Consider the following 24,752-nt stretch of genomic DNA (forward strand, 5'->3'; position numbering starts at 1 on the left):
AATTAGTAGGTGTCAGAGTTTAGGAACGTAACCTGTCCTTATTCGGTCTGTGAGCTGCAGCCTGGGGCAAAGGACAGGGACAGGCTGGAGGGTCTTTCCTTAGAAATATGTCTTTTCAGGGGCGCCTGGGCGGCTCAGTTGGTTAAGCGTCAACTTCAGCTCAGGTCACGATCTCACGGTTCGTGAGTTCGAGCCCCGCGTCGGGCTCTGTGCTGACAGCTCAGAGCCTGGAGCCTGCTTCAGATTCTGTGTCTCCCTCTCTCTCGGCCCCTCCCCCACGCCTGCTCTGTCTCTCAAAAATAAATAAATGTTAAAAAAAGATTTTAGAAAAAGTAATATGTGTCTACAGCCCTCCTCTGGGACCTGGGGAGAGGTCACACTGATGGAGCACACGAGATTTTTTAATGCCAGACAAACATCCAAGAGATCAAAGGATACATGTCTGTCCGAGCAAGTATTGATTTATTACTTTGGGTTGTAGGCATTTGTAAAACAAAAGACATCCCGTGGGAGTCCAAGGAGGCTTACCAACCAGTGCACACGGTTAGCCAGGTGCACTGGCAATGTGGGATCGGGTCTCTCCATAAAAGCAGACAAGGAGCATCCGTTCAGATAGCAAGAGTGGAGAGGACAACCACACCGGCCCTAAGTCAGGCTCCCTCTGCCTGCCCACTTCTGACTCCAGCTCCCGTCCACCTAAAGCCCAAGTTCAATAGCAGGGGCTCCCATGGGGCGAGGTGATTCTCCCCTGGCACGTCCCCCGGCCAGCGACCCTGACAGAAAAGGCCGACGGAGACTTCTGCCGGCTCGGCTCTGCCTGACCCTGCCACTGTGGCTTTTCCGCCTCATCTTCCTCTTGCCCTGGGAGCCTGGGGACCACACTCTGGCTCTCTTCTTTGTCCCAGGCCCTCGAAATGTCTTCCTGCTGCTTGTGGGAGAAGCTGGCTTCCTGGAGGGGCCTTTCAGAGATGAGGTCCCGACTGGCCGAGAGGCTGAGGTTGCATTGGACAATTTTCTAGCAGCTTTCTTCGACTGCTCCTTTAGCAAGTCCAAGACTGTCTCTGGGAAACGAACATTTATTTAGTGAGAAACAGAAGTCCTGGAAAGTGGCTCTAAGGGAAACACCACCCAGGGGGGCCAACATGGCGGAGAAGTAGGGGGATCCGTACTTCCCGCATCTCTCAAACAAAGAAGGGCTGAAGCCAAAGGACTTTGAACCCCAAGAGTTTGGGAGGAAAAGAGACCGAGTCTACCAGGGAAACATCCTCCAGGAAACCCATGACTGCATGAGGGTTCTTCAATATACAGTCTTTAGATGGGCACCTAGCTGGTTCAGTGGTAGAACATGTGACTCTTGATCTCAGGGCTGTAAGTTCAAGCCCCATGTTGGGTATAGAGATTACTTAAAAGTAAAATCTTTAATATATATATATATATAAATTCTTATATTTTTTTAATTCCCTTAACTGGCCTTGATCGAAATATATTACTTTTTTAATAGGGTCACTCCAGTGATTCATGGCTCTGGAATAGTTCCCTTAAGATAGTATGCCTCCTGGGGCACCTGGGTGGCTCAGTCAGTTAAGAGTCCAACTTTGGCTCAGGTCATGATCTCATGGTTCATGAGTCTGAGCCCCACATTGGGCTCTGCGCTGACAGCTCGGAGCCTGGAGCCTGCTTCCGATTCTGTGTCTTCTCTCTCTGCCCCTCCCCTGTCCTCTCTCTCTCTCTCTCTCAAAAATAAATAAAAACATCTTAAAAATTAAAAAAAAAGATCGTATCCCTCCCCTATAAGTCTTTCCAGAATCCCTACTCTACTCACTCTCAGGGTCCCCTCAGTCTCCTGGCCGTTATACCAGAACCTCAATGCTACATTTATTTCTTTATTTGCCTACACTACATTTGCCTGAGCTCCTACAGGTCAGGTTCACTGCTGTAGCCCCAGGGATTAGCACGGTGACTGCCGCAAAGTCAATGCTAAGTGAACGATGCCCAGTGAATGACTGATGAGTGGATAGAGGACAACAGGTCTCCTCAGAAGCAGGTGCCACCCGGTATGCATACTCCAGTATACAGAGATGTATAGACTGAGCCACGAGTTACACTCCTCATCCAGAGCAGAAGCCCTCAGTGGGGAACAGACCTTCCACCCTGGGAAGATTGGAGCGTGTTTGCAGAGGGCACTGTGCCTGCATCTCAATGCCAAGGCCTGGACCTGAGACAAAGACAGACTCACTGGCGAGTGGCCTGAACTGGACCCGCTTACTCCTGGTTTTCACCGGCACTGCCTTGTACTTGCACTTGCCTGGCGGTGCTCGCCTAAAAACAGATAGAAAAAGTGGGGACACAAGATTCTGAAGATGGGACCAGGAAATCAAGGTCACCAGAAGGTATACATTTGCAAGAACTGGATTCAGCGCTCCTTTATCCATGAGGATGGGGCAGATGTAGGAGAAAATACATGATGAGCTCAGATAGACAGGAGAAAGAACAAGGATATCACAGGGACACCATGGGCTCTTGGGACAGAGGGTAGTGAGGGGGTCAGGGGCAAGGGCATGATGACAGATAGAACTGGGTTCAAAACCTGGGGACCATGAGCAGGTAAACCTTGATATGTATCAATTTCCACATCTATAAAATAAAAAAGTAATAGTATCTATCCTCACAGGGAGATCAAATATGAGCTGCGTACTTGACATACCATAAGTGATTGATGTCACTTTTTTACTTTTTTTATTTTTATTTTATTTTTTTTTAACGTTTTTTTTTTTAAATTTATTTTTGAGACAGAGAAAGACAGAGCATGAACGGGGGAGGGGCAGAGAGAGAGGGAGACACAGAATCGGAAGCAGGCTCCAGGCTCTGAGCCATCAGCCCAGAGCCCGACGCGGGGCTCGAACTCACGGACCGCGAGATCGTGACCTGAGCTGAAGTCGGCCGCCCAACCGACTGAGCCACCCAGGCGCCCCACTTTTTTATTTTTTTAATGTTTATTTATTTTTGAGAAACAGAACAGATCATGAGTGGGGGAGGGGCAGAGAGAGAGGGAGACAGAATCCAAAGCAGGCTCCAGGCTCCTAGTTGTCAGCACAGAGCCTGACGTGGGGCTGGAACTCACTGACCTCAAGATCATGACCTGAGCTGAAGTCGGACACTCAAATGACTGAACCACCCAGGCAGCCCAATGAGTAACTTTTTAAAATTATTTTTTTAATTTATTTTGAGAGAGAGATAGAGAGCAAGTTGGGGAGGGGCAGAGAGACAGGGAAAGAGAGAATCCCAAGCAAGCTCCACACTGTCAACACAGAGCCTGATGCAGGGCTCAAACTCACAAACTTAGAGATCATGGCCAAAATCAAGAGTTGGTTGTTGGATGCTTAACCGACTGAGCCACCCAGAAGCCCTAAAATTATTTTTTAAGGAGATTTAAAAAAAAAAAAGGATACCTGGAACAGTGCCCAGCACATAACAAGTGCCCCACAGATGATGATCATGATGGTGGTGATGGTGAGGGCTCCTATCCCAGGCCCCCTCCGGCTGGCTGTATCTCCGGCAACGTAACTTACCTGAATACCCTCACAGATGGGAAGCTGTGTTGTGGCTTTTGCCCGATCAGTTGGTTAGTCTCTGAGCCAGGTCAGCAAAAGAGCAGACGTAAACGGTCTTCACCACCAAGTGAATAAATACTGCCAAAAGGGTCAGGTGGACACAAAAGGCACTAAACAACCGGTTTACGACACTTACCTAGGACCTTGAGACCTCCACCAAACCCAGGGGACAGGGCAACAGTACTCACTCAAGTGGTCACAAGTACACACCCAATTGTCAGATGATCCCAGACAGAAGTTTCCAGAAGCATATCAAAAAAAAAAAAAAAAGAAAAAACCAGGAGCCATAGGTCTAGACCTGTCATCCCAGAAAGGCTTGAGATCTTCGTTTCTAACCACAAAGAGACCATTTCTCAAATATTTCATAAATTCTACAGACACGTCGCCCTACACATTCGTTTGCGCGATCTGCTTTTTATCTACGGCACAGATTTGCTTCATTGATCATTTCTGGTAATTCCTGGGGAGTCAGGACTATTTTTATGATCTCCCATGAAGATAAGGGCTGATAAGAATGCACCGAAGATGGGCGCTGGGGTGGCTCAGTCGGTTGAGCACCTGACTCTTGACTTTTGGTTCAGGTCACCATCTCGTGGTTCATGGATTCAAGCCCTGCATTGGGCTCTGCGCTGGTGGAGCCTGCTTGGGATTCTCTCTCTCTCTCTCTCTCTCTCTCTCTCTCTCTCTCTCTCCCCCCAAAACAAATAAATAAAAATAAATAAAACTTTTAAAAAATGCACCTAAGGGGGCGCCTGGGTGGCGCAGTCGGTTAAGCGTCCGACTTCAGCCAGGTCACGATCTCGCGGTCCGTGAGTTCGAGCCCCGCGTCAGGCTCTGGGCTGATGGCTCGGAGCCTGGAGCCTGTTTCCGATTCTGTGTCTCCCTCTCTCTCTGCCCCTCCCCCGTTCATGCTCTGTCTCTCTCTGTCCCAAAAATAAATAAAAAACATTGAAAAAAAAAAAAAAAAAAATGCACCTAAGAAGGAAATGAGACCAAATCTCACCTTGATGGGTCAACAAACTTGTAAATAGATCCGTGTGGTAGGTAGGCACTCGGGTAAGAGGTGGCCAGGAAATAGAGCTCCCCTGAGGACACAGAAACACACAATCAGGAATAGGACGTGAGGCAGGGCTGAGACACAGAGCTGGGTGCACAGGAAACCATCCACAAGGGGTGGAAGCCCTGAAATGGAGGGAGCCCCAGGAAGGGAACCCCAGAATCCTGTCGCTGGGCCTTCACTGGATTGTGAGCTCCCCAAGGAGAAAGTCCTTCTCTGAGTCCTCAAAGACTAGCTGAGAGTGTACCCCAACAGGGGTACATTTCTGTTTACATTCACTGGACCAAAGGTTTCCCCTTATCTCTTGGCTGTCAGAAACTTCACCTTAACCAATCTCCATTTCCTTCCCCATCTATTTACTACTGACAATTCTCTGTGGAACCCCGAAATAGCGATCTCCAGGCTAAGGACCATTTATTAGTCACCTCACACTGCCCCTTCTTGAGTCCACGGGTGCCTCTCCCCACCAGCCCCGCCTCACTTTTCCATTACCACCTTCTTTCCTTGGCCTTTGGGTCCTGCGTTTCCCCGGACCCTCCCACTCTTCAGTCAGTACTCCTGGCCTTCTCCACACCCCCCAGAAATCACCCCTACCCATGGTCTCCTTCACCTCTTTGAGGAGGAGCCCTTGTCCCTCCCATTTCCTCCAGTGTGAACACTCTCCACTCACTGTGACTACCTCACTCTGCCTCTTCTCACGCTTACCTGTGAGGGACAGATAGGATAGGGTTGACGAGAACAACAACGTTGGAGTTGCAGCCACCTGACTGAGTTCTGAGAACACCATTTGCTAGACGTTGTCTTGGGAAAACTCTCAACCTGTGTAACCCTCACGTGACCTATTCATTTGTACAATGGGGCTAATGATCCCCCACATGACTCTTAGGTATTCAATTAGAAAGCGATGATCAGCCATTACTCCTTACACCGTAATATTTGTGCCACTGCCCTGGATGGCCCTCTCAACTTCATGGAAGTAAATGTCTACTAAACTGCAAACTGGAAAAGCCTAGAACTTTAGAGAGCTCTGAGTTATTTCAACAACCTTCTTCCTTGAATTTGTGGAGGATGGTGACCAATGTCTGTCTCGTGCCAGATGTGAGGCTTACGGTCTTCACGGAGCACCCCCTACAGCTGCCTAGTGGACTTTGGATTTTGTGTGCTCACGAACTATTTTATCATCTTGCCCTACAGCCAATTTGCCTCCTCTGATTGGATATCCCGGGCACTTTCCATTAGACAAAGGAGGTGTCTACCAAGGGTCTGCCTGAACACGGGGTGCCCTCATGCAGGAGCCCCTCGCGACCACACCTGCTCTGACTGAAAACCCCACATTGCAGCATAGTCTCTACACAATATGTAAATTGTATGTCCTAAACATGCCGGAAACTCCCCATTGTATTTTTAGGAGAAAACAGTGCTAGAAGCGAATTTCTATAATTTTTTTTGAGTTTATTTTGACAGAGAGAGAGAGAGAGAGAGCACAGGCAAGCAGGGGAGAAAAAGAGCAAAAATCCCAAGCAGGCTCCATGCTGTCATCGCAGAACCCAACTCCGGGCTCGATCCCACAGACCATGAGATGAGCCAAAATTGATCAAGAGTCAGACACTGAACCAACTGATCCACCCAGGTGCCCTCCAACTGATGATTTAAAAAATACGTTTTAGGACAGAAAAGAACTAGACACACAAAAAAACTATAATATGCCACGTAAAACGAAATGCATGTGATGTAAATTTATTGCAACCATTAGTTCTTCGACAAGCCCTCTTGAGAATTCACTTCAGTGACCGACATTCAGAGATCCAGCCCATGGGGAGCCAGCAACGAGGGCGCCCCGTGCCCACCCCGCCCTCCATGGTGGCCAGCTGTCAGCTAGAACATCTGGAAAACACCGCCACAGTGGAGGTAGAGCTCTGGTTCAACCAACAACGACGTGTCTACAGCTGGTGACTGATAACAAAATAATGACATACTCAGATCTAAAAAGATGTCCTTCAGTGGGAAAGGCTATGGCATGAGCAGAAAATCTGAATCACTCCGTACAAAAACACAAGAGCAAGCAACTCTGGAAGAAAATAAACTTGCCTTGAAAACAGCCCTCCTGGCTTCAAGGCCGGCTTGGGCAAAGTCTGGCTTGGGAACACCCTGGCAAGTCCACTCGAGAAAATTCAGCCAAGGACACTTAGTCTTGTTTGCCAGATGTACCGACTGGTGTTCAAACACTGCCTGTTTTTCTCCTGCGAGAAGCTTACAGGCACAGCAAACCAAACCGCCAAAGCCACGGTTTCTGAGGCCTGAAAAGGAGCCAGCCGCAGAAGACAGCAGCCCAGGATGCCAGGGCAGGCCCACCCCCGGGGCTCTAACCTCTGGGGAGAGGAAGCTCTGGCCTCGGAGGACTCCAGCCTCGCTGGGGCATCAGCCTCCAGAGGCCCCGCCAGGCCTGTGGCTTTCCCGTCGCCCTCTTTGCACCGAGCACCATCCTGCCGGTCTGTGGTTTCTCTCCTCTTGCGTATGTTTGGACTTCCAATTTGGAACTCACTTTGCTCTATTAAGAATGCTTGAATCCTCTAAAATATCCTCTGCTTCTCTAAAATATTCATCTGAAACTATTTCTCATACGCTAGGAAAAGGTCCAGGAGCTGACTAGATTTCTTAGCGTCTTGCTCAAAGGAAAGTCTTGCACAGGCACCGTAGGGCTCAGAGCGGGAAGAAACCCATTACTGAGGAAACCTGCAAAGCTCTGGTTTTCACTCACAGAGAATCCCAGGTCTGGAAGGGGCTCTGAGAGACCACTTTCTTCTCTTCCCTGACTCCGAGCATGGCTAGAGGCAGTGCCCAATACCAGAAAGGTCACAGGCCCTGTTCTCCTCCCAAAGTAACATTTTAGCTTTCAAAATGTAACAAAGCATAGGTAAAGCTGAAATTCAAAATCCATTTTCTGATTACAAAATTTGGGGAAATTTAGTAGAGCCGAGTCTCTCTCCGTCTTTGTGTCTCATAGGCGCCTACGCGTCTGGCTTTGCTGATGCCCTTAACAAAGACCTTGTCTGTCTAGCGAATAGCCTCCCACCTAGCTGTTTACCCTTTCCCCAGGTCTCTCAGGAAAGAGATTCTCCCTTGCACGCTCCCAGCAATTACCCCACAGGCTCCTGGCAGGGTCAGCAAAGAGCACAGCCGGCCGGGGCCCCATCACCACAGGCGCTCTCTCCCAGGCAGCAACAGCAGGACAAATATCAGTGTCCATGTGGTCTGCCCCACGGCTGGCCCTGTCCACCTTCCTGTGACTGCAGATTAGAATGAAATCAGGGAGGGGGACATGAATCTCCTTCATGATCAAAAGACCGGAGTGTAAACCTTGATTTGCTCCCCCGCAGTCGGTGTGGGCCCCAACCAAGAAGGGGTAGGTTCTGTTGCATATTCGGTCTGTTGCCTCACTGGACAAATAGGGTTAATAATTTCATCGTGGTGGCGTTGCAATTACTAAGTAACATAAAAAATGCAAAGTGTTTACGATGGTATCCAGTGCATTATAAAAGTTGACTCAGTGGTAGTAAAAATAGGCGCGCCTGGGCGGCTCAGTCGGTTGAGCGTCCGACTTCGGCTCCGGTCAGGATCTCGCGGTGAGTTCGAGCCCCGCGTCGGGCTCTGAGCTGACTGCTCAGAGCCTGGAGCCTGTTTCAGATTCTGTGTCTCCCTCTCTCTCTGCCCCTCCCCCGTTCATGCTCTGTCTCTCTCTGTCTCAAAAATATTAAAAAAAAAAAATTAAAAAAAAAAAAAAGTTGACTCAGTGGTAGTAAAAATAGGGGCACCTGGGTGGCTCAGTCGGTTAAGCATCCAACTTCAGCTCAGGCCATGATCTCACGGTTCGTGAGTTCAAGCCCCGCATCAGGTTCTCTGCTGTCAGCACAGAGCCCGCTTCGGATCTCCTGTCCCCCACCCCCACCCCCGCCCCTTCCCCGAGCGTGCATGTGCGCACTCTCTCTCTCTTAAAAATAAATAAACATCTAAAATAAAATAATTTTAAAAAATAAATGGTAGTGAAAATAGAAGGGACGGTTGCTACTTAAATGAAAATGATAGTAACCGTAGTAATAATTATTATAATAAATGTTTAGCTCACAATGCCCGTGATGATTTAAGTTCCAGTAAGCAGAAACAGAATAACCCTGTATATTTTTACCTGCTTCATCTTCAGCAAAAGAGATGATAAATTTGCTGTAGGTGCTGATCAGCCCTGGGAAGGCACAGGATTCAGTGCTGCCCAGGCAAATGTCCCGTTTCTTCCATTTCTTGGTTTTCCTATCTTCCTGCAAAGCCATAAGTCGACTAGATGAAAAATAAAACCTTTATTATAGGAATCCATATTTTCACCCTGCAGATATTTTTCCTCCTGGAAACAAAGAATCTCTGAGTACTAGCACTGAGTCACCCATAGGTGATCAACACCTAGCCTCTCCCAAGAATCAAAAAGCTATTTCGAGATACCTTGGTCACCTGCTTGTGCTAGATGGAGAAGCTCATCTTCTATTATAGGAGGAGTCTGGTGCTCAGTAAAGGCTGCATTACTACAAAAGACTAATCTAATTTCTATTAGTTTGCAACCTTTGGCTAGTTGCTCAACTAGCTGAGCCTCAGTTCCCTTATCTGTAAAATGGGGAATGGTAATAGAATTTACCACGGACAAAAGTTGCAAAGGTTAAGATAATATACATGAATATCTCCCCAGTGAGCTGGGCATATAGTAGGTGCTCAAAACTCGTAGCTATTTTCATTGTTATTATGTCTATGGAGTAGCAGGTAGATACTTTAATATCCCTCTATCATCTATTTGACCTAAAAGCAGGGTTTTTTTTTAAAAGGAATATGGGTATATCAGGGTTTCACATGAAACATTTTATGGAAACAAGAGATGTTCAACCCCAGGTGATTCTGGTGCATATGCTTCGACTAAGAATCACTGAGTATCAACCAAGTGATATGTAAGCAGACGGAATTATGGGGAAAACACAAAGAACAATTAAATCCCAGAGATCTAACAAGTGACGATAAAAGAACTAACCAATTACTAACTCTACCCAACCTCTGGAACCAAGAATTGCAGTATGACAATATTACCATCCTTCCTAATGAAGATGGGGGTAACAAGGACCAGATTTACCCTCTCATCTTAAGCAGTCAAAAACCTAGACAAAATAGAATGACAATTTTTTAAGTTTATTTATTTATTTTGAGAGAGAGACCAGAGGAGGGGCAGAGAGAGGGGGAAAGAAAGAGAATCCCAAGCAGACTCCACACTGTCAGTGCAGAGCCCGACATGGGGCTCAAACCCACAAACTGTGAGACCAAGACCTGAGCCAAAATCAAGAATCGGACACTTAGCCAACTGAGCCACCCACGTGACCCCTAGAATGACAGTTTTTAAAAGACACTGGAGGGGCACCTGACTGGCTCATTCAGTAGAGCATGTGACTCTTGATCTCAGGGTCATGAGTTCAAGCCCCACATTGGGCATGGAGCTTACTTTAAATAAATAACTAAATATAAAAGACATTGGAGATCAGACAACAAAGGGCTATGTTCCCTATGAGATGGGAAATAAACAAGGTAAACCCTAAAATTGTCCCAGTCTACTACCTTGAAAAAGTTTCCAGCTTGAGGAAGGAAAACACAGGCAGAGCCAGCAGACTCCTTGAGTTGAAAAGACAGGAAGTTGAAAAGAGTCCAGGAAGACCTATATAGGAAGAGTATGCAGGACAGATATTGGAGAAAAGAGGGAAGCACAGAGAATAGGCTCCTGAGGTCTGCAAAGTGTACCCCGCAAGTATTCATCAGTATACTTAACAGCACATACATATGAGGAAACTACTTAAATCAGGGGGGAAAATTAGAAAGAAAAGCACCTGGCTCTTACTCAGGGTCAGGCACAGTGTAAGTATAATTCACAGGGAACTGAAAAGAGTTTGTAGGAAAATCCTGCCTCAATATTGAGGAATAGGTAGTTCCAGAATAAGCACCACATTGGTTCTACATAACAAATATTGACAGGAAGACTTGAAAGGATCAAACTATTTCCAAGTAGTTTGTCCCAGAACAAAGCTCAAGAATATTTATGGACATACAAAAAATATTCAGCACCCACAATGTTAAATTTACAATGTCTGGCATCCAATAAAAAATTACTAGGCGGGTAAAGAAGGAGGAAAATACAAACCATAATAAAGAGAAAAGTCAATCAAAACTGACAAAGAATTGCCACAAATGTTAACATTAGCAGAGAAAAACAGTGGTTTTTACTATGATTCCGTATATTCAAAAAGTTGGTAGAGGCATGAGAGATACACAAAACACCCCAATCAAGTTTCTAGAGGTAAAAAATTCCATCAGTGCAAACACTGGATGGAATGAATGGCAGATTAGACATTGCAGAAGAAAAGATTCATGAACTGAAGACATAGCAATAGGAACTATCCAAAATTAAACACAAAAAGGAATAAAATTTCAACATGTATAGATCATCAGTGAGCTGTGGGAAAACTTTAAGCAGCCTAATATACACATAATTCAAGAAGAAAATGAGAAGAAAAAACAGGGTGGGGAAACAGAAAAAATATTTGAAATAATTATAAACAAAAATTTTCCAGATCTGATGTAAGCTATAAATTCACAAATCCAAGAAGTTCAACCAAATCTAAGCACAAGAAGAAGAAAACTACATGAACACATATCATAATGAAATTGCACAAAACCAGTGATAAAGAGAAAATCTTAAAAGCAGCCAGAGAAAACATGGCAGATTAAATATGGAGGAACAAATTTAAGGATGACAGCAGATTTCTCATTGGAATTAAGACAAAGCAGAAGATAATGAACAATATTTTTAAAGAATTCAAGAAGGGCTCCTGGATGGCTCAGGCATCCCACTCTTGAAGTCAGCTCAGGTCCTGATCTTATGTTCATGGGTTTGAGCCCCACATCTGCAATGAGAGTGCAGAGCCTGCTTGGGATTCTCTCTCTCTTCCTCTCTCTCTGCCCCTCCCCTGCTCTCTCTCTCTCTCAAAATAAATAATCTTAAAAAAAAAAAAAAAAAAAGAATTAAAGAAAAAATAGGTCAACATAAACTTCTATACCTAGCAAAAATATCTTTAAAAAACAAAGGGGAAAAAAGACACCAAAAGCAGAAAGGATTCATCAACACTGGACTCATTTTTCAAAAGATGTTAAAAAAAAAAAAAAAAAAAAAAAAAAAAAGAAAATTACATCTAAAGGAAATATACAGAAAGGAATGAAGAGTATTGGGAATGGTAACTATATTTGTTTCTTGCCACCACTGTCATACATTACCACTACTTGGCTTAAAATAACCCACGTTTATTTTCTTACAGTTTTGGAAGCCAAAATCCTGAAGTGGGTTCCATGGGGGCAAAATCAAGGTGCTGGAGGCTCTAAAGGAGAAACCATTTCCTTGCCTTTTCCAGCTTCCAAAAGCTGTCCTCATGTCTTGACTCACAGTCTCATCATACCACTTCTGTTGTTAACACTGACTTCTATCTCTTCTATCTTCAAATTTCCGTCTACCTCCTTCTTCTAATGATATCTGTGATTACATTTAGGACCCACCTAGATAATCCAGAGTAATCTTGCAAATCATACACAGTTTGTTTGTGACCACAATCAAACTAAATTATAAATCAAACAGCAGAAAGACCTCAGGAAATCTTCAGATATTTGGAAATAAATAATACACTTCAAACTAACTTGTAAGAAAATAAGCCAAGGGGAAATTAGAAAATATATTCAACTGAATGAAAATGAAAACCCAATCTATTGAAATTTATGGGATGCCATTAAAGCAGTATCTGAGGGGAAATTTGTAGCACTAAACATACGTGTTAGAAAAGATGACAGTGTCAAGTCAGTGACCTCAGTTTCCATCCCGAAGTGGTATAATGTTATTTGAGTGTGGACTTGGATTAGTTGTAAATGTATATTGCAAACTCTATGCAACCACTGAAAAAGGAAAAAAAAAAAACTATGAGTGATGTGCTATGACAGTGGAGAACCAAAATTATATAGAATGCTCAGTTAAATCCACAAAAGGTAGAAAAAGAGTGAAAAGACAAAAAATAGGAACAAAGAACAAGGGAAACAAATAGGAAGCGGTAATAATTATGGTAGATACTAATCCAACTAAATCCATAACCACTTTGGTTTTTTTTTTTTTTATTGTTTATTTACTTTTTTTGAGAGAGAGAGAGGGACAGAGTGCAAGTAGAGGAGAGGCAGAGAGAGAGGGAGACACAGAATCTGAAGCAGGCTCCAGGCTCAGCTGTCAGCACAGAGCTCGACCTCACGAACTGTAAGATCGTGACCTGAGCTGAAGTCGGACGCCTAACCGACCGAGCCACCCAGAAGCCCCACCACTTTGAATATTAATGGTCCAAATGCACCAACTAAAAGACAGAAGAAATAATAAACAAACAAACAAATAACAGAGATCGCCCGAGTGGATCAAAACCCAAGACCTGACTATACGTTGTCTATAAGAAAACATTAGGCCTGGACAGCTTCACTTGGAAGAAACATGTAAGGAAGAAATAATACCTCTCTTTCACAAACTCATCCAGACAACTGAAGAGGAGGAGACACTCTCCAAATCATTCTATTAAAGCTGGCGTTACCCTGATGCCAAAATCTGGCAAAGATATTCCAAGAAAGAAAAACTATAGCTCACTATCCCTTCATGAACACAGATGCAAAATTTTCAAACAACGGGCTAGCACGTCAAATCCAACAATATGCTGAAAGGATAATACATCATGACCAAGTCGTGTTTCTTCCAGAAATGCAAGAATGCTTCAATGATTTAAAAAAATCCATCAAGGGGCGCCTGGGTGGCTCAGTCGGTTGGGCATCCAACTTCGGCTCAGGTCATGATCTCGCGGTCCGTGAGTTCGAGCCCCGCATCGGGCTCTGGGCTGACAGCTCAGAGCCTGGAGCCTGTTTTGGATTCTGTGTCTCCCTCTCTCTCTGACCCTCCCCTGCTCATGCTCTGTCTCTCTCTGTCTCAAAAATAAATAAATGTTAAAAAAAAATTTTTTCTTAAAAATCCATCAATGCAATCCATTATGTTAATAACTAAAAATGAGAAAACCACATGATTTTCTCGCTAGATGCAAAGATGCATTTGGCAAAACACAACACCCATACCTAATACAAACTCTCAGTGAGCTAAGAACAGACGGGAAACTTCCCCATCTGATAGAGGACATGTATAAACACCTACAACTGACATCATACTCATTGGTGAAAATGGAATGCTTCCCCCACTTCTATCCAATGTTGTACTGAAGGTGTAAGACGAAGCAGTAAGTCAATAATAAAAGGCTTTCGATTCAGGAAAAGAAAAGTATCTATATTCATAGGCAAAATGATCTTCTACATAGAAAACCCAATAGAATCTACACACACACACACACACACACACACACACACACACACACACACGCCAAAAGGGCTAATAAGGGTTTGACAAGGTAGCCAGATACAACCCGATACACACACACACACACACACACACATAATATATATAACAAATAGATAATAAATATAAAATAAATATACAGTAAAAAACTGGAAAAGCCAAAAATAGGAGAATAGATGAATAATTTGTGGTATATTCATGCAATTGAATATCACAAAGCAATGAAGGGGAAAAACTACTGATACATGTGACAACAGTGATGAATTTCACCGATATTCTTGAATGACAGAAGCCATACATGTAAAAAAAGAATACATATATATGATTCCACGTGTATTAAGTCCCAGAAGCAAAATTAATGTGTGATGGGAGTGGTTATCTCTGACTGATGTGCTTCTGTGTGTGTGTGAGTGTCAAGGCGTACTGACAGGCAATAGACAAGAAGGAAATTTCTAGAATGATGGAAACGTTCGGCATCTTGACATAGCTACAAGCGCATAGATTGTAAAACTTTATCCAACTGTGCTCTTAGAGATTGCATCTTACCACATGTAACTTAAATCCCAATAAAAATGTTAAAATTTAAAAAAACGAAAGGAGGGGTACCTGGGTGGCTCAGTCGGTTGAGCGTCCGACTTCAGCTCAGGTCATGACCTCACGGTCTGTGAGTTCAAGCCCCGCATCAGGCTCTGTGCTAACAGCTCGGAGCCTGGAGCCTGCCTCAGATTCTGTCTCCCTCTCTCTCTGCCCCTCCCCTGCTCATGCTCTGTCTCAAAAATAAATAAAAATATTAAAAAAAAAAAAAAGGAGATATTAATCCTTTCTTACCCACTCATGAAGTCCCCAAAGATGTAGAGGCCATTGAGATTTGGGGATTCACACCCACGGTAGACATATCCTCCAGTGACTGACTTCCCCACTGCATGGCCATAAGCATAGATGGGCAGAATGTCATCTGTCCAGGAACAAAGACAACGTCGTGGCTGACACTTGATAACTTCGAGGAATAAGTTGGGGCTTTCTAACGCAGTTGCCTGACTGAGTGGAGAACACTTTATCTCTTGGTCTTTGGTAAGGCCAAGAGAATCACATTTATTTTTCTCAACAGACCAGCCACGATATTGGTGAGCTTCCCATGTGACTGGTCTCTGCATGCAGAGAGGAAGCCGAAAATTCCCCCACCTATGAGGCAGTGATCAGGTAATCGACACACCTAAGTTTATCCCCTAGGTTGACATGGCAGATACTCAGGTTTAAGGATTTGAAAAACTTGTCTGTAAAGGGTCTGTAAGACTCCTTTGTAACCTAGAGGGACAAAAAAAGATTAAACACTGGTGAAGCACACACCTTGATTATTGATGTTTAGGGATTGTATATGGAATATAGCACCTGAATGTATCTGGAAGGTGATTTCAGTGGGCTATTCCAATTGGGAAATAAATTAAAAACATACAGCCACCAATTTGCCTCTGTGAGTGGTTCTCAAGATAGTATGCCTGAGAATCATGTGGGTAATTTATTTAAAATCTCGATTCCCAGGTCAATCCCGCTCCTTCAATCCACTCAAGATTCAAATGCATTAGGGTAACAAATATCCAACATGCTCCTGGCCAACACTACATCCTGCAGGACAGAAACAAGGGCACCTGAATGACCCTTCCTGGTACAGCACATTCTCAGGTTCTATTCCCCCACCTCCACGTCCAACCCCCTCAATTCATTCAAGAAATCACCCAGAGGCTTCTCACCCAAAGAGGCATTGTGACAAAGTTTTCGGTCATAACATTCAAACCCTTCCTTTGCCCTCCAGCCATAGTTTCCGCCTTTCACAATGAGGTCAACTTCTTCAAACCTATTCTGTCCCACGTCCCCACAGAACATCCGGCCTCGGCCCCAGCGTGTGATGGGGTCCCCTCGGTCCACGGCACAGCGCCACATGTTTCGGATCCCGTAGGCATAGACAGCAGGGTGGGCCCCTGGCTCAGCAACAAACGGATTGTCGCGGGGGACTCGATACCGCCTGCCATCAGAGCCTGCCCCGTTCACATCGATCCTTAACACTTTCCCCAGCAGGGAACTTCTGAAAGAAAGAGGGCCGGGAAATAGGCGCAGGTTAAGTACCCGGAAACCGGACTGCTGGATCATCCGCTGGTATTATTTGTAATGTGTTTGAAGAATCTCCATACTGTTTTCCACAGTAGCTGCACTATTTTTCATTCCCAACTACAGTATGCAAAGTTTTCCATGTCTTCAGCAACATCTGCTGTCTTTTGGAAGGGCGGGGGTAATAGTCATCCGAATAGATACGAGGTGATATCTCATTGTGGTTTTGATTTGCATTTCCCTGATGATTTGTGACATTGAGCATCTTTCTTTTTTTTTTTTTTTTAATTTTTTTTTTTTTAATGTTTATTTATTTTTGAGACAGACAGAGACAGAGCATGAGCAGGGGAGGGGCAGAGAGAGAGGGAGACACAGAATCTGAAACAGGCTCCAGGCTCTGAGCTGTCAGCACAGAGCCCGACGCGGGGCTCGAACTCACGGACCGCGAGATCATGACCTGGGCCGAAGTCGGACGCCTAACCGACTGAGCCACCCAGGCGCCCTGAGCATCTTTCCATATACCAGTCGAACATTTGTTTACAAGAGGAGAAAGTTCTAGAGATCTGATGTACAACATTGTCCCTACAATTAACAATATTGTATTTACACTTAAAAGAATTTTTAGGGGTGTCTGGGTGGCTCAGTTGGTTAGGCATCTGACTTCACCTTGGGTCATATTTCACGGTTCATGACTTTGAGCCTGACATCAGGCTCTCTGCTGTCAGTGTGGAGCCCACTTCAGATCCCTGTTCCCTGCTCCCTCTGTCCCTCCCCTGCTCATTCTCTCTCTCTCTCTCTCAATAATAAACATTAAAAAAATAAAATAAAAATTTTCGTTACAGGTAAATCTTTTAAGAGGGTAGATTTTGTGTTAAGTATTCAAACTTTCAAACTAAATAAAATAATAAAATAGAAAATAAGGTAAAATAAAATGGCACAGGACCAGAGATCGCCCGGGGGTACCTACTGATAGTCGATGCCAAACAACTGCTAGGAGTCACATGGGGAGACATGATTTTATATACACACATGATATTATATGTGTATGTGCATGAATTGATTATATGTGTGTGTATACACACACACACACACACACACACATATACATATAGTCATGTCTATATGATATATGTGTATATGCAAAATGTTAAGACTTGACAGGTTTGAGCTCACAGAGAAATACTAGGCAAAAGTTTGATGTGACCCTGGCCCATGTAACCTAGAGCAAGCAAGCTGTAGTTTCCATTTTTAAAATGTTTTTTTAAACATTTTGAGAGAGATGGAATGGTTTCTCTCAGGTTTGGTTTAACACTATGGATTTTTTTTTAAGTTTATTTATTTAGAAATAGAGACAGTGCCAGTGGGGGAGGGGCAGAGAGAGAGGGAGGGAGAGAATACCAAGCAGGTTCCACACTGCCAGCACCGAGCCTGATGTGGGGCTCGAACCCACGAAGTCGTGAGATCATGACAGTGGGGCCAAAATCAAGAGTCGGACGCCTAACCGACTGAGCCACCCAGGCGCCCCTGAATTTTTTTTTTAAGATGAAACCTTCACGAATTTGCACTCATCCTTGCCCAGGTGCCATGCTAACCTTCTCTATAGTTCAATGTACGTGCTGCCAACATGGGCACTAATAGCATGAATTCCTAAAAGGGGCTGGTTCTGTTCTTCCTCATATAGCACTGTGGTCATAGAAAGAGCTTTTAGAGTGGCTCTGAGGGCAACTGTGGTCTCTGGGACTCCATTTCCACATTTGTAGAGCAGGGAAAAGAAACACTAGCTTGCAGTGTGGTTACAATGTAAGGGTTAAGGGAGGTATCTTGCATGGAGCATGTAAGGCAATTCCCCACACGCGGTAAAGGCATTTGACAGATGTTAGCTCTTGATTCTTAGAACTTTAATATTTTACTAGTAGGGATAATGGGACTCAAGTACTTGCTGGTGCAAAGGATCACATGACTTTTATCTAGGGCAACAGGACCCTCATTGGGCTCTCTTGCACCAGATTGTCGGAGTATAAATTCTGGTTCTGCCACTTACTTGCTGTGCGGCCTTGGACAAGCTACTTTACTCCTCTCTGCCTCTATTTTCTGGGCTGTGACATGACTATCATAATACCTACACTTCATAGGAACCATCCATCCCATAAGTATTTCTGAAGTGACCCCCACTCCAGGCACTCTTCTAGGTGATGGGGATACATCAATTAACAAAATAGATAAAAATTCCTGCCCTTGTGGGATGTTAGAATTACATTCTTTTTTTTTTTTTAATGTTTATTTATTTTTGAGAGAGAGAGAGGAAGAGAGAGTGCAAGCAGGGGAGGGGCAGAGTGAGAGGGGGACAGAGGATCCAAAGTGGGCTCTGTGCTGAGAGTAGAGCACCCGATGTGGGGCTCAAGCCCCCAAAACGCGAGATGATGACCTGCGCCGAATTCAGATGCTCAACCAAGCCACCCAGGTGCCCCTGGAATTATGTTCTTAAATACACACAAGGTATTCAGAACAGTACCTGACACACAGTAAGTATTATGTGTGTCGAATATATATATGAAACATTCTGAACTCGTCTCTGCATAGCATTCTGAGCGTTACATTGTGCATCCATAATATTACTTACCACAAAGCACGTGTGCCTGAAATTTATAGGACAGAAAACCAATTCTTCCTCCCACTTGCCTCAACAGAGGGGGTTACATCTTGCAGTAGGTGATTTGGATGTGACCCTCTGTAGACTCCATCTCAGCAAAAACGTACCAAGGGCTCACCCTAAAGGGGGTGGGAGGACAGATCCAACCAGCTTACTTGTTCTGAGCATTTCCAAACTTGCCGAAGGGATCCCCGGCCTGCCCTCCATCCCCGGTGAAGATGTACAGGTAGCCGTCCACACCGAAAAGAAGTTGTCCACCGTTATGATTTGAGGCTGGTTCTTCTATCTCCAAGATGACTCTGGAAGGAGAAGAAACCATGCATAAGGCTTTGATACAAACTGAAACTGCATCCTCTTGAGAGACCGAGAAATGACTGGTCCCATCCAGCCAAGACCTGTTTCAGAGTTTCCAATGATCACAAAGCTTGGAGCTCTGAGACACCCCTTGTTTCCCAGTATGCCTCCTTCATGGATCATTCTTCTTTCAGATCGTGATTTCATGAGCTGTGGACACAGCCAGGGTAACAATCACTCTTTTGGGGGGCTCGGCCTTCCTCTCTGCTCTACCAGAACTCTTAACCCCTTCCTTTGCACAGCCCAGCAGGGATTAATCAATCAGTTCTCCAAACTCTTTTCGATCCCCCAACCTGGCTATATGGGAAAAGAGAGAGAAGGCAGAAAGGAAAGAAGGACAAAAGGCAGAGTGGTAGAGTAGAAAGACCACGAGCTTGGAGTCAGAATTAAGTGCTTTATCTGATTGGGCATCGATAGATCTATGGCCTTGTGCCACAGCTTCCTGTGAGGGTAATTCCCACGTTCAAGCTAAAGGGCCTGGAATCCAACGGCCACACAATAATCAGAGGCCACTATTACGTTTAATATATTGACTTGATCTATAATCATTTCTCAAGCCCCTGTGGCTGCTGGCCATTGCTTACAATTCTGTAAAAACAAGCAAGCATGGTTCTGATTAGGTAACTCTAAGGGATGGCTACACGCCACAAAGACCCTCGACTCAGAAGCCTAACTTGTCTGTCCTTGTTATTCAACAATGACTCCTTTGTCAACATTAGAAGCTAGTGGCTCTGAAACCAGAAAAATGTCCCTCTATCGCCTCAGAGGACAGACTGGCATTATTTTGGGACACAGCCCAAAGTTGCCCATTCTCATGGGCACATCTCACCTTTCTGATTTGGGGTCGGCTTTGTTGGGATCAGCCCGAGAAACCTTCATCTCACTGATCCGGATCTTTTCTACCTTCTTCTTGCCCAGACATGAATAATAAATGTAGAATCTGCGGTTGCGGCGGAATCTGGGATGGAAAGCCAATCCCAAGAAGCCTCTCTCATCCCCTACCCACGGAGTAGTCAGTACAATGTTCTTGAGGTCCAAAAACGGTTGTTCCAGGCGACTCCCGTCAGGCAGATAGACCCATACCACCCCCACCTGCTCGGCCACAAAGAAGCGACGGGTGCCATCCCCCGCGTGGACCATGGAGACGGGGTTCCTCAGCCCGTTGGCCACCTCGGTCAGGCAGAGCTGGAGGCAGCCCCGGCCGTCCTCAGCCACCACCCCCAGGTTGCGGTTGAGATGGTCATTCCTCAAGACGTTAGGGAAGCAGTAGTCCTTGTCAGGAAGGTTGAGGAGGTGACAGAAGTGGGCACTATCCTTTTCCCGTGTCTCCCGGAGGCGGCGGTCATTGGTCAGTAGGGAGATGGCAGAGTGGCAGTTCGAGTGGAAGGCAGAGCAGTAGTCGGAGCAGAGGCCAGGAAGGTTCCGGAGGGGCGTCTGAGGGTTCTCCGCATCGTAGAGATGGGCTGCGTAGGGTGAGCACTCCTGGAAAGAAACAGAAGCCCAGCTGGTAGTCGGACTGGCCACCGTGGGGCTGGTCCCAATTTGTGAGCAAGCAGAAGGAAAACGGTCTAGGACAGAATCCGGATTCTAGAGTTTCTATTACCAGCTACTGGTAAAGCCCTTTCCTGGGGCCACATTTTCTAGCCAGTTAGTGCTTCTGGAAGGCAAAAAGAGGGGGAAATATTTCTCACCCGCTGTACTGTCTTTAGCATTTTAACTTAGTTCTTGACCCTGAAAGTTTTAGTAAGTGGTGGACTTTTTCTTTCTTTCTTTTTTAAAGAGTACCAAATTTCTTGGAGCCTGGGTGGCTCAGTGGGTTAAGCGGCCGACTTTGGCTCAGGTCATGTTCTTGCAGTCAGTGAGTTCGAGCCCCGGGTCGGGCTCTGTGCTGACAGCTCAGAGCCTGGAGCCTGTTTCAGATTCTGTGTCTCCCTCTCTCTGACCCTCCCCTGTTCATGCTCTGTCTCTCCCAGTCTCAAAAACAAATAAAACATTAAAAAAAAAATTAAAAATAAATAAAGAGTACCAAGTTTCTCCATCTTTCCCTTTAGTATAAATGCTGTATCTGCAAGGTTTTCTGTCTTTATCCAAATCTGAAGCAATGTAGCAGAAGTTTCACATTTGTTAATCTGGGTGTTGGTTTTCTGTGCTTTCCTGTGTGGTTGAAATACTTTACAGCTAAAAATGAAATTACCAAAATGGACACACGATGTTATCACTCCCAGAAATTAGGCATCTAGCAATTTCTTCACTTATTTATTAAAAGTCTTGGGGTGCCTGGGTGGCTCAGTCGGTTGGGCATCCAATTTGGGCTCAGGTCAGGATCTCATGGTTTGTGGGTTTGAGCCCCGCGTCAGGCTCTGTGCTGACAGCTCAGAGTCTGGCACCTGCTTCGGCTTCTGTGTCTCCCTCTCTTTCTGCCCCTCCCCCCCTCAAAAATGAAAACATCTTTAAAAGTTAAAAAAAAAAAAAATCTTTAAGTGCTGGGTCGCCTGGGTGGCTCAGTCAGTTGAGCATCCAACTCTTGATTTTAGCTCAGGTCATGATCCCAGGGTTGTGGGCTGGAGCCCCAAGTCGGTCTCTCAGCTCTCGGCACAGAGCCTGCTTGGGATCCTCTGTCTCTCTCTCTCTCTCTCTCTGCTGCTCACAGACTCTCAAAAATAAATAAGCATTTAAAAAATTTATAAATCAGGATGAGAGAGCAGTGAACAAAGCGGGCTGTGAGCCGCTCACCAAGGGACACTCATGCAGAAATTTAGAGTCTGCACAGCTGCTTCTACTCAGTTAGCTCAGGATATGGTTTCTCTATTAAGGAAAATAAGGCCCAGGAAGAGGTCCCCTGGAAGTCTGACACTGCTCTGGGCACTGGGGACAGGGAGCAAGAAACACTGAGGCTTGTTCTAAAGGAACCTCCACCTGCCCCAGGGCAGGAAACCATTAAGGAAATGGCTTGTGCTGTTGTGACTCTGCCTTTGGCAAATATGATCAAAAGGGCAGGAGACTTGGAGCCTCAGCCTGTAGATTTGTGCCCCCAGCCCTGTGTCTGACCTTAAACAAGTTCTTTAAAACTCCGGACTCCTCCAGGCGCCTGGGTGGCTCAGTCTGTTAAGCTTCTGATTCTTGATCTCTGCTTAGGTCATGGTCTCATGGTTGGTGAGTTCCAGCCTGCTTGGGATTCTCTCTCGCTCGCTCTCTCTCTCTCTCTCTTCCCCTACCCCACTAGTGCTCTCTCTTTCTCTCTCTCTCTCTCTCAAAATAAATAAACTTAAAAAAAAAAAAAACACATTAAAAAACCCTCCTGTCTCCTTACCAGTACAATGGGGGTCAGAACAACTTCCCGCAGAAGCCTTTGCTGGGCATACACCGTGTGTGCGGAAAGAGGAGGGGCTGGGGAATTGTAATAAATAGACTCACGTAGGTTATTCTGATTCCTCCAACGCCTAAAGCAGGAGAGCTGCTGAATTTGGCTTTCTGAGACTTCACCCAATAGGGAAAGTGGGAGGATGGGGAGGGGAGGGTGGAGACATCCTTACCAGGGGGTCTCTTGGAAATGAATAGTCTTAGTGCGGCTCCTAAGAGCCCGGCTTCTGCCCCAAACGGCTGGAGTTAAATTCTCCTTGGAAACAGCGGAGGGGTGGTGCCTGAGGTCGGAGACTGCAGCCCTGGGCGATGCCACCCAGGCTGGCTGCTGTGTCCCCAGCACGGGAGTTGGGGCAGCCGGTGCGCCGGGGAATGGTGGCAGCGGGAGAGCCTGTACCTGCGCTGACATCGCCCGGGAGGATGTCAGATGTCAGGTCTGCAGGGGGGCTTCCTGCCTCTTTGCCCCCAGCGCATTATTACAGCCCCCACCCCCCGCACCTTTCATCTGCTCTCCAGTGCGACTGTCCCCTGCACCCCGAGCACCTCTCTCCAGGGTCGGTGCGTGCTGCCTGCACCGGCAGGGGGGGATGCCCGCCAGGGACGTGCACTCTGGCCCCCAGAAAAGGACTCTGTGAGTCCTTGCCTCCCGGCTCCACGATGCTGGGGAGGGCCCCCCACCACCCCACCTCGCCACCTCCATCACCACCCCGAGACCCCCTGGCACAAAGGACCCAGACGAGGACCCCAGCAGGTGCCTCCACTCCCTCCACCTCCCCCCTCCTCCCCGTAACCACCACCTGTGCGTGCTGTGCCCCCCTCCCCGAGCAGAGCAACGCGGAGGGACCCAGACAACGCAGCCCTGAGAGCTCCATGAGGGACACCCACCTCCTCTTCCTGTGTGACAAACCACGAGGGCCAGCAGACCCCAGGGGAGACTCTTGGAGCCCACCCCAGCACCCCCTGGCCTCAGTGCACCCACGCAGAGAGGCAGATGTCAGGTGCCCACGGAGCCCTCCACCCAGGACCCACGCCACCAAGCCCAGCACCCCGCTAAGCCTCCCCCCGTCACTGCGCTGAGGGGTTAGGCTCAGGCCCACCTGGCAGAGGATGTCCTTAATATAGCCACCACACAGCTCGTGGCCCTTGAGGTCAAGGTAATCCATGATGACCCTGTACCGGGCAGCAAGGCGGTGGTCCTTGTGCTGGTCACAGCAGCCGAAGGACTCATAGTCTGAGCAAAATTCCAGGTGCAGCAGGGGCTGGAAGGGGGGCCCGTAGTCCAGGCACTGGGGGTGTCCCTGCAGCAAGCCCACCTGGCTCAACAAGAATGTGAGGCAGAGGTGGAAAATGCCAGAAGAGGTGGGGAGGCTGGGGGCCCGGGGAATAGATGTCCTCAGCATTCTGGGCTTGGGAAGTCTCAGGCTGCTGTGTTGGCTCAGGTTGGCTCCCTGCTGTGCACAAGCTCCCTCCCTCTCCCCACCCCCAGGCTGTTTTCTTCCTTCCTCCCCACCCCCCCCACCTCCCCCCACCAGGTTCCCTGAGGTGGTTTCTGAGCAGTGTCCCTTCCGCGGTCTGGGTGGCCAAGTGTCTCCGTGAAAACAGTGAGAGGTGTCCCTGCCCCTTCCAACCCAGACACGAAGCCGGTGCCACGTTCTGCCCCCTACTGCTGAGTTATTGGGGTGCGTGGCTGCTTAGGAAGAGGCACAATGATGTCCCTGGCAGGCGTGCTGTGATTCATTAAAACTGCTAAGAATTCCTGCAGTGGGGGTCTGGGGGGAGGGCAGGAAATTCACAATTTGTTTACAGTTTCTTCACAAGCTAGAGACCAGCACATATTATGCGGTCCCAGACGTCAGACCGTGAAAGGGCAAGATGCGAGAGAGGTCCTGTAGTGCTGAATGGCACCCACTGGACCTCGGGTGTGGATCTGGGAGGATAGGGGGGTCGGTAGGGGGAGGCAGGGGGAGCTTATGGTTCCTGTGATCCGGACAGCTCTATATTTGCCGTGGCTGGAAGAGAGGACATTCCATGAATCTTGGATCCACAGCAAGGAGTAAGAAGAAAGGAGACAGTGAAGGAAGCGGGGAGTGTGGCCTGGTACAAACAAGGAGTCGGCAAGGGCTGTTGGGACAG

The 24,752-nt window shown here is 46.6% G+C and overlaps 1 protein-coding gene across 1 annotated transcript; it reads right to left on the reverse strand.

The window, feature by feature from the left end:
- Positions 1 to 445: 445 nt before the first annotated feature.
- HHIPL2 (HHIP like 2) lies at positions 446 to 24,080 on the reverse strand. The gene is made up of 9 exons (XM_060644411.3): positions 23,717 to 24,080; positions 20,089 to 20,741; positions 19,061 to 19,204; positions 15,901 to 16,232; positions 14,981 to 15,107; positions 8,852 to 8,997; positions 4,615 to 4,696; positions 2,237 to 2,319; positions 446 to 1,061 (listed from the first exon to the last, which is right to left on the reverse strand). Exons 1-9 carry the CDS (start codon positions 24,017 to 24,019, stop codon positions 697 to 699), a joined length of 2,235 nt encoding a protein of 744 aa, XP_060500394.3. The 5' UTR covers positions 24,020 to 24,080; the 3' UTR covers positions 446 to 696.
- Positions 24,081 to 24,752: the final 672 nt, after the last annotated feature.

This window comes from Panthera onca, chromosome F1, assembly GCF_046562875.1.
Source record: "Panthera onca isolate mPanOnc1 chromosome F1, mPanOnc1 haplotype 2, whole genome shotgun sequence".
Lineage (NCBI taxonomy): Eukaryota > Metazoa > Chordata > Mammalia > Carnivora > Felidae > Panthera > Panthera onca.

Coding starts and splice junctions, on each gene's coding strand:
- HHIPL2 (XM_060644411.3), bottom strand. CDS start 24,019: ATGCTGAGGACATCTATTCCCCGGGCCCCCAGCCTCCCCACCTCTTCT. Junction 4,697..8,851: donor TTTTGCTGAAGATGAAGCAG/GTAAAAATATAC, acceptor CTGTGTCCTCAG/GGGAGCTCTATTTCCTGGCC. Junction 2,320..4,614: donor AAGTTTGTTGACCCATCAAG/GTGAGATTTGGT, acceptor ATCTGTTTTTAG/GCGAGCACCGCCAGGCAAGT.